The sequence below is a fragment of the Camelina sativa genome, chromosome 19 (genome assembly GCF_000633955.1).
Source record: "Camelina sativa cultivar DH55 chromosome 19, Cs, whole genome shotgun sequence".
In the NCBI taxonomy this organism is placed as follows: Eukaryota; Viridiplantae; Streptophyta; class Magnoliopsida; order Brassicales; family Brassicaceae; genus Camelina; species Camelina sativa.
The window spans coordinates 17,348,280-17,362,485 of NC_025703.1; the positions used below are offsets into that span (position 1 = coordinate 17,348,280).

The following is a 14,206-nucleotide window of genomic DNA, read 5'->3' on the forward strand; positions in this document are numbered from 1 at the left end:
TGACTAATTAGGCTGATGTAGAAATATGCATCCAGGGGGTCTGTAATGTCTTGTGGACGTATTAGTTCCGTCTCCTAGAGTTTCAACTAGTCCTCAAGCTGAATCTTAACAGGCCGGGACTGCTCCTGAGCTAACACGGCCACCTAATCAGAACCAAATTACCAATAGAGAACAAAGGGACTACCCGAGAGAATCTCCAACTCCCCAGACCTTCTGTTGCCAATTATATTACCTCACAAGTCTGTCGACCCACTCTTTATTCTAATCATTCACTCTAGCTTACTCAAGTACTAGCTATGTGTGAGGCTGACATGGGATATAAACCTCTGAGCTCTCTTTATGTCTTATAAGCTTAGAAAAGTATAAACCTGAGTAGTAAACTTTATACTTCATACATAAAACTTATGTGTTATGCACAGTGAATGTTATTTTGTTCTGCGAGCTACTTTTCATTCCTGGATATTGAGCTCAACAGAAAATTGATATTTTTGATTGTTTCTCTTTGAAAGGGCGCGAGCTTTGCAGAGATTATACAAATGACTGACATATTTGAGGGTAGTATCATTAGGAGCGCTAGAAGGCTCGATGAGTTTTTGAACCAGGTAACGACACCAAATTCTCTGTATCATATCATCTGCAATTACATTTCTGTGAACCTCTAGAATAACTGATGCCACTTTGATTGGGGATCTCTTNCGCATGAACAGTTTATTGTTTTTTGTTTTCCCCTGTAATTCTTATTGTTTTTGTGATACCAGATACAACATGAATGCAAGCTGGAAATTGACGTTGAAGAGTATGTGGAATCCACCATCAGGCCTTTCCTTATGGATGTTATCTACTCTTGGTCAAAGGTCGGTATTAAATTATCAGACATGCTGATAATTAATAGTCTCATATTACGATGAGAGTACTTAAAATAGACAAAAAATAATTTCTGCATCTAGATTTGTCAAGAACCATATACGATAGAATACCCAAGTCACCTAAACCACCTTTACTCACCAGTCCGAAATTATTCTAATCTGTGACTAATTAGGCTGATGTAGAAATATGCATCCAGGGGGTCTGTAATGTCTTGTGGACGTATTAGTTCCGTCTCCTAGAGTTTCAACTAGTCCTCAAGCTGAATCTTAACAGGCCGGGACTGCTCCTGAGCTAACACGGCCACCTAATCAGAACCAAATTACCAATAGAGAACAAAGGGACTACCCGAGAGAATCTCCAACTCCCCAGACCTTCTGTTGCCAATTATATTACCTCACAAGTCTGTCGACCCACTCTTTATTCTAATCATTCACTCTAGCTTACTCAAGTACTAGCTATGTGTGAGGCTGACATGGGATATAAACCTCTGAGCTCTCTTTATGTCTTATAAGCTTAGAAAAGTATAAACCTGAGTAGTAAACTTTATACTTCATACATAAAACTTATGTGTTATGCACAGTGAATGTTATTTTGTTCTGCGAGCTACTTTTCATTCCTGGATATTGAGCTCAACAGAAAATTGATATTTTTGATTGTTTCTCTTTGAAAGGGCGCGAGCTTTGCAGAGATTATACAAATGACTGACATATTTGAGGGTAGTATCATTAGGAGCGCTAGAAGGCTCGATGAGTTTTTGAACCAGGTAACGACACCAAATTCTCTGTATCATATCATCTGCAATTACATTTCTGTGAACCTCTAGAATAACTGATGCCACTTTGATTGGGGATCTCTTCAGCTTCGAGCTGCAGCGGATGCAGTTGGAGAAAGCAGTTTAGAGAGCAAGTTTGCAGCTGCTAGCGAGAGCTTGCGACGAGGTATTATGTTTGCAAATTCGCTTTACTTGTAAGTACGCTCTTGCAGAATTTAGCTTGCTGAGTTGGGGCAGCCATGGAACACAACATGTTGAAACATAACTTCATAGAGAAATGCTTGTTTGTACTTTCCTATGTACTCATTGATCTCGAATCACGATAGCTCTTTAGTTTGACGACAAGTTGGATAATGATGAAATTTACAGAGCTCGTAAGGTATCTAATTATTATATGCCAAGTTAGCCAGCTTGAGGCTGGGATAGTTTTGGTAGTTTCAGCATAGTGGTTTTGCTTTTAATTCCAGAAGATAAATTGAGTATGTTACTGTAGAAACGTAAAATGTTTTGCTTGTATGTCTTCAATCTTCATCAAGTTTCAAGATCAGCATATTCATACTTCCTCTAGAATCTCTGCTTTGGTGTCTTACGAGAGAGGACTTGAGTTGCTCATCAATTACCCAACTTAGTAGTTGCTAAAAATCACAATCTCATGCATTTAGCTACCTTGTTAGAAATAAAGTCGGACTTATGCACATGAAGTTTTTGTCAAATTGTCAAACATAAATAGCCCAACAACTTTTTGCATTATACTTTTTTCGCTCTTCCCACGAATTTAAAATAAATCCAGTAAAAATAGAACGTCTGATTTATAGTTTTATTTTGTATTTGACCCATATTCACAAGTAATTCTACGAAGTTTTCCGTTAAGGTTGAAAAGAGTTGGAAAGGACGTTTTCATAAATAGTGGTGTGGTAAGATCAAAATAGTAGAAATTGTGAGTGTATGCCCTTGATAATTTTGTATGGAAAGTCTATTATGTTTGAATGCTGCGACGTATGAGAGCTTAATATGAGCTCCAACATAGTCTTTAGGCTCGGTTACACTTGTTACCAAATTAAACAAGCAAGAGGAGCTATTAGAAGAGGAAATGCTTCGATGAAAAGAACCCGACAAAATCTTTCTCTCAACTAGGATTCATCATTTTTTTCACTATAAAAATTTTCTTATACTATATGGGTTCTCCATCTTCCTCTTGTCTTGTTCTCTTGACTCCATTTTAATTATTCCTCCTCAAGATGTTGTGCTAGTTTTTATTGCATCTCTCATCATATCCAGGTCTGTTGAGAGATGGATTGCTTATTATCTCCTGAAAGCCGAAAGAAAACAAAAAGGGAGATATATAGTTTAGTAATCAAGACATGCTTACAATCTAAAGTACTTTCTATGACGCATTTACTTGGATTGATGATAGATTGTCGACATGACTGTTATTATGACTGCTTTTGGGTGAAGGATGCATGCTTTCTTCTGCTAAGTCCATAAGCCTTTTAATCTTGGGCAACACATCCTTTGCTAGATTAGGTCTGTCTTTACGGCTTAACGATGCGCATTTCAGACCAATTTTTGCTAATATTAAGGTCTCTGGAAGAGGCCAGTCAGGAACAGCAGGGTCTAGTATCTCAGCAAAAGTTCTTTCCTCAATTGCTCTCTCGACCTGACTTGTTAAGCTCATTGGTGGCTTGGCCGTAAGTATTTGCAAAAGCATTATCCCGAATGAGTATATGTCCGATTTGGTTCCAAGCATACCCGTTTGTTGGTATTCTGGATCAATGTAACACAAAGTTCCAGCAGCTGACGTGATTCTGTATTGTGTTGCAACGTCATTAACCGAAGGAGGGACAAGCCTAGCCAATCCAACGTCAGAGATCTTGCTGACCATGTGCTGGTCAAGCAATATGTTGGCTGGTTTCAAGTCACGGTGTACCAATGGCTCTGGTTTTAACTGGTGGAGGAAAGTAAGACTGGTGGCGATTTCAGCTGCAATACGGAACCTCAGCTGCCATGAAAGCACTGGAGAGTTGCCTCGTCTAAGGAGACGATCTTCTAAGCTACCATTGGCCATGTATTCATAGACTAAACAACCATATTCTGCACAAGCTCCAAGTAACAGAACCATATTTGGATGTCTTATGCTAGTCAGAACGTCCACTTCTTGTTGGAATTGTGATCTTCCTTGTTTTGCATCCGGTCTCACAACTTTTATCGCCACATGTGTGTAATCTAAAGTACCTTTAAACACAGGTCCATAACCACCTTCTCCAATCTTGCGACTGCTTGAGAAATTTTCTGTTGCCTCTTCAATCTCCTCAATTGTGTATTTTCTATACATTCTATCACTTTCATTTAGAGAGTGCAATGCTTTATTGTTATTCTCTACTTCTCTAAGAATTGCCGTTTCGATTTGCTTTCTCTTTTGAGCTTCAATTTCTGCCATTTTGTTAGCCGTCGCTAATGCTTCCATAGCTGCTCTACTCTTTGCTTTCTCATTCTCTGCCATTGCCATTGCTGATTCCTTGGCAAGTCTTGCTTCTTCTAGTTTCTGTTCCCTTTCTAGATTCCATTTGTGTAACTCAGTAGTCTGAAAAGACATAGATTATTTTATTTTTGTCTTAATATCATAAAACTTAATGATTATTTCAAGTGTATATATATATATATATATATATATGTATGTATACCACTTTCTTGGCTGCAATTGCTTCTTTACATGCAGTCTTGTACATGTCCATTGTATACTTGAGCTCTAGTTTCAGCCTTCTCATCTCACCTTCTACGTCTTCCTTTAAGATTTTACCAAGTAAACAATAAATACTAATTTAGGCCTGAAAAATTGATCAATTAATTAATTACTTTTCTGAATTTACCTGGCTATATATTGACAATGAGGAGAGTCTCCCACTTTCTTGTGAGCTTGAGGAGAATGCAGAATAGGTAGAACCCAAGTCTATGGACTGCTTTTCTGTTGAGCATGAGGATGTAGCAAAGCTGCATCGGTTGTCTTCAAACTCCGAACTAACCGAGAGACGAGGTGTTGGTAACATCCAATCCATGCTTGGCCTATCACTACTCACAATCGATAAATCGGAGTCTGTCACTGAGGCTTGATACGTTCCTTCATATCCTTTTCTCAAATATGGATACCTATTCGTTTTATTACCATTTAATTAATTGTCTACAAACAGATTATGAATGCGATGATCAAAAAAATTTTAGGGGAACATACTTGATTTCGATCTCGTCCTGTGTACTTTGAATCAATTGATGCCGCCTTCTCTCAGCTTTGGGAATGGAGTTTTTGCTGCTGCTGGCGTTGCTCGACCGACCTGGTAATTGTGGACGTATTGTGCAAAGTGGAGGAGGTGAAGACGTTGCTGACCTAACGGACGATATTTTGCCTCTAGAGATTGAATAAACTGTACAGAAATTGGGTGCTCCTTTCATCACTGAGCTCGTAACATCTACCGCTTTAAACCGTCTATGCATGGAAACACAAAACACCCACATTTACTTAATATATGACTTTTATATTTGTATACTAACAAGAGGAGAGGAGTAAGAAAAAGAAATCGTCTTACTTTAAAAGAGTCATCTTAGATGCGCCGAGTACTAGAATATCAATTGCATTCTCTCGCACATACTCTATGATTCCTTTAGCAGCATCAACGTCCTCCAGTACAACATCTTCACATTTTATCTGTCAAACAATACTCTCAATCTTTAAATTTTTTTGACAAAAGCACCTAGCTCCCTCTCTCACTTAACTATTAAAACCATCAAAGATAAATTAATCTAATATTGATATTAATGTAAATTTGTGTTCAAGTGATAGTATCGATTAACGATTACGAAAATACATTAAACTAATATATTTAACAGAGGTGCAAAACTCACATCTTTTCTAGTGCAGAAACATCGGAATGGAAGAAACAATTCTTTAACGTCATCTCCACACTTATTTGGGTGGGTTCCTGCATCAACATGATGATGTTTTTGTTGACTCAAAATATATATATTTAAATCATACTCCTTCCATTTTACGTAGATTTTTTTTTTTTTTTAATTTCTTCACATACAGTATGTTAAAAACAATTAATATCAACCTTTTCTAGTGAAATACTCCACAAATTACAACACATTTCAAAAACTTTTATTAATTCTTCTCCATATTATAAAGACTCCTTTTATAATACACCGATTAGATATGCTTTTTACGAATATATGTAGCTGTAATTAAAAAACAGGGAAAAAACTTTAAAAAATCAATCTACAAAAAGGGAGTAAGTAGTAGATTAGATGACTAGCATTAGGGTGATACCATTATGAGCATGGGTTTGGTTGACTCTAACATGAATAAGAGTAAGCGTCTCTCCTGGTGTCAGGAGATTATCAACAGCCCATTTCAATGCAGCCTGACTTCCTTTGTCTCGATCGATCGCAACTGCGACGTTTTCGTCTCTTCGCTCGCCTTCTGCCATCTTTACCATTTCCTAAAACTCTTGCTAACAAACCTTACAGTTTGTTTATAAATGCAACAGATTGGGTTTCAAAGCCGTTGCGAATTTTATGCCAATATTAGCAAATAGACAAAAGACAAGTTTTGGACTCTCTTTTCTGTTATGTTCCGTTGTCTTTCATGGTGTCTTTTTTAGTTTTTTTTTTAGAGAAAGCTGTTATTATACTATAACCCCTAAAGTAATATTTTTGCATATAACTTTTTTTGTTGGTCGTAACTTATAACTGAAGTAAAATCACGCACAACTATAACTATTTTTATCTAGGTTTTAAACAAACATATAATTATAAAATGTCTATATTCGTATTGTTAACGTCCTTTCATCAATACCAAAATATGTACTCTAAATTAAACATATTATTCTTCCCACGCATATCTTCTCTCCTCTTCTCCACAACCACTTATATTATCGTATCACACCATTTTTCGTGGTATACCATCATTATATATATATATATATATATATAATAATAATTATTCCATAATACACCACGAGTTAAATAAATATATATATATATATATATTAATGGGTTAGTCTACAAACCTCATAATACGTTCAACGTCAAATAAAAAAGTACAAACAGTAAAACCTCTATAAATTAATACTCTATAAATTAATAAACACTATAAATTAATAAATTTTAATAGTCCCAAGTCGGGACAGTGTAAAAAATAACAAAATTTGATAAGATAATAAGATAATAATTTTTTTGAAATCCCCATATAAAATATGGTCCTAATAATATCATAAATTAATAATCATGTAAATTTACATATATATATATATATGTTGATATAGTAAAATATGTTTCTCTTAAACCTCATATCTATAAAATAATAGTTATATTGTATCTTCAAACTATACTGATATAAAATATTCTATAACATTTCATAAAACAGCTAAAACATTTTAAAGTTTTCAATTTCTACATATGCATCATTTACATTTTGATAGTTTGATAGACTATTAAAATACAATAATTGATAATTTTATTCATAAATATGAATATTTATGTCATGTGTACAAGTGAATTTGTCTATAATATTTGTAATTTCTTTTCTATAATAATTTTTAATTATTTGAAATTCAATTCCAATACCATAAATTTACAATATTCTTTAATTTATAATATTTGTAATTTATTTTTTAAAATTTTCTATAATATTTGTAATTTCATAATCTTATTTTGCAAAGATTGTCTCAATTCATAATTTTAAAAAATTAAACAATTAATAATTTATAGATAAATTAATATCACTATAAATTAATAAAATATCTTGGTCCTAACATTATTAATTTATAGAGGTTTTACTGTATTATAAGAACAGTTGAAGAAAATATAATTCATTTTTCCCACCATGTTAGATAGGTGGAAGAAAATACAAGTTAGAAAAGTAAACTACAATTTAAAATAAAAATAAACACCAAAGAAACCGGAACTGTGTGAAGTTCCACCACAAATCTCCAAGTAACTTTCTCTAAAACAAAGACTTCGTCAAAGCTAGAAAAGAAAAACAACTTTCTTTTGATAGACCACAAATATTTCTAGTGTTTGTCTATTCTTGGTATGCTTTGATACAAACCTCTCTTCTTCATCACTCTCTCTCTCTCTCTCTATCTCTCTCTTTCTTTCTCTTACGTTCTCTTTCCTTTGCCATTTCATCTATCTTAGAGATTATCTTCGTCTTTGTTCATCTCCAAACTCTCCTTCCGTTTTTCCTTAGAGGGGCGCGCATCCCGTGCGCGTTCCTTAACTGGTAATGGAATCCACATCTCTCGTCTTCCTTTCCATTGTATATCTTGTCTTAGTCGTTGTTCATGGCGCATCAGAGACCGAATCTCTCTTGAAATTCAAGAACTCTCTTGTTATTGGGAGAGAAAATGGTTTGAAGAGCTGGCATAGAAGGAACCCCACATGCAAATGGATTGGTGTCTTGTGTGATAGAGGCTTTGTTTGGGGATTACAGCTAGAGAACTTTGAGCTCTCTGGCTATCTAGACATTGAGGCGTTGACTGGTTTGAAGTCTCTGAGGTCTCTTAGCTTCATGAATAACAAACTTGGAGGTCCATTTCCAGAGTTCAAGAAACTTGTTGCTCTCAAATCACTTTACTTGTCAAACAATCAATTCGACGTAAAGATACCTAAAGATGCATTTGATGGGATGGGGTGGTTGAAGAAACTCCATTTGGAGCACAATAAGTTTCGTGGTGAAATTCCAGCGTCCTTGGCCAATAGTCCCAAGCTTTTAGAGCTTAGACTTGACGGGAACCGTTTCACTGGACAAATACCAGAGTTCACACACAAACCACACATGTTGAACCTTTCAAACAATGCATTAGCAGGTCCAATCCCTAAGATTCTCAGTACAATGGATCCTAAATTCTTTGAAGGTTAGATGGAGTAGTTGTATTCACTTTCGTTGTCATTAGACAAACCGAATATACTGTATGACCATTTTAATTAATAGAAAACCATGTTTTTCTTTTTTCCAGGCAACAACGGCTTATGTGAAAAACCTTTGGATACAAAATGTTCTTCTCCTTACAGCTTGTCCCCAGAGCCAAAGGACAACTCCAAGAAAAAATCATCTATGTTTTTGTACATTGTAGCTGCAGTGGTCGCAGCACTGGCTGTAATACTCATAATTATTGGAGTGATCATCTTCCTTAACCATAGACGAAAGAAGAAACAATCATTATTGACAGCAGAGCCTGGACCATCAAGTCTACAACTGAGAGCTGGAATCCAAGAAAGTGAAAAGGGACAAAGTAGCTACCATTCACAAAACCGGGCTGCAAAGAGGATGATTCATACCACAAAATTGTCATTTCTGAGAGATGACAAGGGAAAATTTGAGCTGCAAGATTTATTGAAAGCATCGGCAGAGATTCTAGGGAGTGGATGTTTTGGAGCGTCGTATAAGACATTGCTTTCGAACGGATCACTGATGGTAGTGAAGAGGTTTAAACATATGAACAACGCAGGAACTGAGGAGTTCCAAGAACACATGAAGAGGTTGGGGAGGTTAAACCATGAGAATTTGCTCCCAATTGTAGCTTATTACTATAAAAAAGAGGAAAAACTTTTTGTTAGCGATTTTGTTGGAAAGGGAAGCTTGGCTGCTCATCTCCATGGTATTATTTTTGTTTTCCTCTCCTTACATTCATTCATCAACAAACACTTTCTCTGAATCACTGTTTGCTTGGATAATTTTAGGTCATAAATCGTTAGGGCAACCAAGCTTGGATTGGCCAACAAGATTTAATATTGTGAAAGGTGTAGGGCAAGGACTTTTATACCTCCACAAAAACCTACCAAGCCTAATGGCTCCTCACGGTCATCTAAAATCGTCTAATGTTCTTCTCAATGAGAATTTCGAGCCTCTTCTTATGGACTATGGCTTGATCCCAATGATCAACGAAGAGAGCGCACAAGAGCTCATGGTGGCTTACAAATCGCCAGAGTACTTGAAACAAAGCCGTGTGACTAAGAAAACCGATGTGTGGGGGCTCGGAGTACTCATCTTGGAGATTCTTACAGGAAAGATCCCTGAAAGTTTCCCTCAAAACAGTAAAGACAGTGAGGAGGACCTTGCTAGTTGGGTGAAGTCGAGTTTCCGAGGAGAGTGGACACCAGAATTGTTTGATCAAGAAATGGGGAAAACCAATAATTGTGAAGCTGAGATACTAAAACTCTTGAGAATTGGACTGAGTTGTTGCGAAGTAGATGTGGAGAAAAGGTTAGATATAAGAGAGGCTGTTGAGAAGATGGAAGATTTGATCAAGGAGAGAGAACAAGGAGATGATGACTTCTACTCAACATATGCGAGTGAAGCTGATGGGGGTTCGTCGAGGGGAGTGTCAAGTGAGGCAATTAACTTATCATGAAACGAGACAAGCCAACAAATTTCATGATAAATTTTTTGAATGTGAGACCAAAATTTGTGTCTCAAACTGCAACTTTCTTCAAGTTAATTGATGTCGACGATACAACTCAACCTACGGAAACCCCTTAAAGTAGAAAAAAAAAATTGGTTTTGCGTTGACTTGTGATGTTATTGTTATCTGCAAGAAAATAATGTAGAAGTAAACATCTCTCTTTTTATTACAAAAGAGCAAAGAGAAAACCTTTAAAACCTGAAAAATTAATATATATTACACACTATCTTGTCCTACATAGGTGCTGTCAATTGGCATGTAAGGTTCTCTCAAAAAGTATGTAAAGATGGATATTACACAATAGATCATTCTTTACAAGATTACATCTACATCAATTTTTCAAAACAAAAAAATAATGTTAACTATTATTTAGTTTAGTTTAGTCAAGTTTAAGTTTAAGAAAATGTTAGGTTCCAAATTTTGTGTTGATATACCAAGCGGTTTTGATTACACTTGTTTCCATCAAATGCATATTTAGGTATCGTTACGTCGAATTGATTATTTGACAAGTAAAGTGATTTGAGAAAAAAGAGGTAGGGATTATCCACACAGAATGATGTCTAGTCTAAGACCATGTACAATGGCTAAATTTTTTAACACTCTCTTTTTTACCTTTTGGTTTTGACTAGAAACACTTAAACGCCTCTTTTGGAAATGAAATGCTTGGTTACTAATTATTAAAACCGTTGGAGAAGGTGTTTGGAATGAATGGTTGGATTCAGTGAAAGGAATAGGTGGCTGGAGCTCATTTTGAGCGGTTGAAAATGTAGAATCAACCACCAAGAAATATAAGCGTTTGGTAATTTACGAAGTGATTAATTTTTTTTTCTGCATTTAAAAAAAAACACAATTTTTATTAACGACAGATTCACTTGTAAGAACTTATAATTAGCCTAATTGTGAGACTAAATTACAATTATTTGTTTAAATATTTTAGATAGTTATCACAACCACTGAAAATTATGATTTTTTATAATTTATTGGATTATTAATTTTTATGTTATAAAATATAATGTCTTCTTCCATATTTTTATTTTTTAATCAAATTAGTTTTTAATTATTTATAATTTAATATCATTTCACTAATCAACCGCTATAATGCTACCAATCAAGCTAAATACTAAACCGCTCTCTTTTACCACACTATCTTTTCGATCTGTTATCTTTAACCGCTATCTTTACAACCACTTGTAATTTTCTATCTGCCTCGTTTAAACGTGGTCACCAATCAGACCCTTTTAAGTTGTAACACTTGAGATCATTTTTCTCTATTTCACATGATCATTCAACACTTGTTCAATTTTTAGCATGTACAATAGTTTTGTTTGATAAAATTCAACATCTTATCCCACCATATTTTGATATTCTTTATTTTATTTCATGATTTATGGTTACATATTAAATAACAGTCAATAAAAACTAAATTAAAAGTAATTTAGAATTAAATTACTTGTTTATATAATTATATTTTCTATAGTATTTATAATTGAAATTATGAAATTAATTTTCTTTTTGCAAGTAAAAAGAAGAAGTTTAAACATAGACAAAAGAATTGATTCAAGAATAATATAAAATTATAGTAAAAAATGATGTTTTTTTCTATGTCCAAATGAAACGAGACTAGTCTCTATTTATAGATTTCTAAAGATGATGAATTTTATATATTTTTTGTTTTATAAAAATAGATTAATATACAATTGAGATTAAATAATTAGGATAAGAAGTTAAAAAAGAAAAGAAAAAAAATTAATAGAGAGTAAGAGAGAAGTTATGGTTCCGGAGGCTGCTGCACAGGATGCGATGATGGTGGACATTGGAGACAGGGGCAGGCCACCGGGGGATCCACCGGATGCTCCGAGGGTTTGGGTTGAGAAGGTGACTGGCACAGCTGGTGGGGGTCGGTTGTGTCCACATATGGTGCTGGACGATGAGTTTGTGGAATCGAGGTTGCAACTTGAGTTCCCGAATGGGCCTGGAGGAGAACCGGTTGCTACTATTGGGAAGGAAGTCTTGGACGTGATGAAGGAATTATGGAAGCAGTGTATGATTGTGAAGGTGCTGGGTAGGAATGTGGGGATCTCGGTCCTAAATCGGAAACTGAAAGAGTTGTGGAATCCGAAGGGGAGCATGTATGTGACAGATCTGCTGAGGGGGTTCTTTATGGTCCGGTTCGAACGTGAGGAGGAGTATTTGGCGGCTCTGACGGGTGGTCCATGGAGAGTGTTTGGCAGTTACTTGTTGGTGCAGGCATGGTCCCCGGATTTTGACCCGTTATGTGATGATATTGTGACGACGCCGGTGTGGATCCGGTTGTCCAACCTCCCGGTGCACTACTATCACCGTGCAATACTGATGGGAATTGCACGAGGGATAGGGGATCCTATTCGGGTTGATCTTAACACGATGAATTTTGAAAGAGCTCGGTTTGCGTGTATATGTGTGGCAGTGGATTTGTCTCAACCACTGAAAGGGACAGTCTAGGTAAACGGGGAGCGTTACTATGTGTCTTATGAGGATCTAACCAACATCTGTTTGAGTTGTGGAATCTATGGTCATCTGGTGCACCATTGTCCAACGAGGGAGGTAATGCAACAACTGGAGATCATTGCTCCGACTGGTCCGGCAGCTGTACGAGTCACACTCCCGGAGGAGAATGAATTTGTTGAAGTCCGGAGGAGTAGGAAGGCTGCGCCGTCACCAGCGCTGACGGTTGTGTCCTCGGCACGTAAAGGAGCAGAACCAAATCTTGGTCGAAATCTTCGGGATATCTCTGGTGTTAAAAATAAGGAAAATGTGGTGATTACGAATCAATTTGCCTCGTTGGAGGAAGATACGGGATCTGAGGATCCGAAGCGTAATGCGATATCATCGGAGGCAAATAAGGAAAATGTTGACCTCTCAAGTCAACAGAATAAAGGGAGGAGTGCGGTACAAGGTAATGGTCAAGGGGCTTTCAGGTTTGGGGCCAGTAATAATCGGGCCCAGAAGGTTTTTCATAAGGAGCGAAGGGCCGGAGGTAGTAAAGATGTCGATGTAAAGGGGCAAAGGCCCAAACAAGTTAAACAGATCAGGCCGGCCTATGGGTTGATTTTCGGCCCAACAAAAGGTGATATGGAGTTATCGACTTCTGGCAAGCGTTAGAGGGGAGAACTCGATGTCTCTGGTAGGCCTGGTGGTGTCTTTATACCGGAAAGACAACTAATTCAGGAGGGTCGACAGCAGGAGCTGAATCATGAGTCGAGGGCAATTAGCTCGATGGAGAAGGAGACGACTGCACAGGATCAGTCTGAGAGTGGGCTCTCGGCCACGGCGATAGAGACGGCCTCGGAGGTGGCTTAACGGGGCGCCCCGGTAATTTTTAGGCCTATAATTGATCTAATGATAAATTGTTTATTTTGGAATTGTCGGGGGGAAAATAAACCAAATTTTCGACGAGCCATTCGGTACATGTTAAAGAAATTTAGGTCTGAGGTATTGGCCTTATTTGAAACGCATGCGAGTGGCGCTCAAGCGGAAAATCTGTCGGAGTCTCGGCTTGGACAATTCATATCGTGTTGATGCAAGTGGTCAAAGCGGGGGTATTTGGCTACTTTGGAGATCTGACGCAGGGGAGGTTGAAATTGTGAAGTCTGCTTCTCAGTTTATTCATGCTAAAATAAAGAAGGATGGGGAAACCATACACTTAATTGCTGTCTACGCTGCACCCACTGTTAGTAGGAGAAGTGGTCTCTGGGCAGAGCTAAAGGAGGAGGTGAGTGAAATTAGCGGACCGGTGTTGATTGGTGGGGATTTTAACACCATTGTTCGCCTGGATGAAAGGTCGGGTGGCAGTGGTGGTCTTTCACAGGATTCTGTATTCTTTGGTCAATGGATACATGATCTCTCTCTGATAGACATGGGGTTTCGGGGAGGACAATTCACATGGAAGAGAGGCAGAGAGCAGAGAACTTTTGTTGCCAAAAGACTGGACCGAGTGTTATGTTGTGCGGAGGCAAGGCTACGATGGCAGGAAGCGACGGTCACTCACCTTCCTTTCTTTTCTTCTGATCACGCGCCCTTATATGTCCAACTCTCACCGGAGGTGCAAGGGGATCCTAGGAGACGTCCATTT

General features: G+C 37.1%; 4 protein-coding genes across 6 annotated transcripts in view; 3 read left to right on the forward strand and 1 right to left on the reverse strand.

Annotated features, from left to right (window-relative positions):
* Window positions 1-2,012, forward strand: part of LOC104766591 (DExH-box ATP-dependent RNA helicase DExH10-like) — a 10,357-nt gene extending 8,345 nt beyond the window's left edge. For all 3 annotated transcript variants that reach the window (XM_010490501.2, XM_019241456.1, XM_019241457.1), the window contains exons 17-18: window positions 510-602; window positions 1,727-2,012. In XM_010490501.2, the coding sequence (XP_010488803.1) occupies window positions 510-602; window positions 1,727-1,837 (204 nt within the window). In that variant the 3' untranslated portion in view covers window positions 1,838-2,012. The remainder of the gene's footprint in view (window positions 1-509; window positions 603-1,726) is intronic.
* Window positions 3,024-6,126, reverse strand: LOC104767917 (U-box domain-containing protein 35-like). The gene is made up of 7 exons (XM_010491880.1): window positions 5,958-6,126; window positions 5,534-5,610; window positions 5,218-5,336; window positions 4,866-5,117; window positions 4,507-4,783; window positions 4,321-4,422; window positions 3,024-4,220 (listed from the first exon to the last, which is right to left on the reverse strand). The coding sequence occupies exons 1-7, from the start codon at window positions 6,124-6,126 to the stop codon at window positions 3,024-3,026; spliced, it is 2,193 nt and encodes a 730-aa protein (XP_010490182.1).
* LOC104766593 (pollen receptor-like kinase 2) lies at window positions 7,781-10,366 on the forward strand. The gene is made up of 3 exons (XM_010490502.1): window positions 7,781-8,547; window positions 8,650-9,291; window positions 9,374-10,366. Exons 1-3 carry the CDS (start codon window positions 7,917-7,919, stop codon window positions 10,042-10,044), a joined length of 1,944 nt encoding a protein of 647 aa, XP_010488804.1. The 5' UTR covers window positions 7,781-7,916; the 3' UTR covers window positions 10,045-10,366.
* LOC104767918 lies at window positions 11,866-12,576 on the forward strand. The gene has a single exon (XM_010491881.1). The coding sequence runs from the start codon at window positions 11,866-11,868 to the stop codon at window positions 12,574-12,576; it is 711 nt and encodes a 236-aa protein (XP_010490183.1).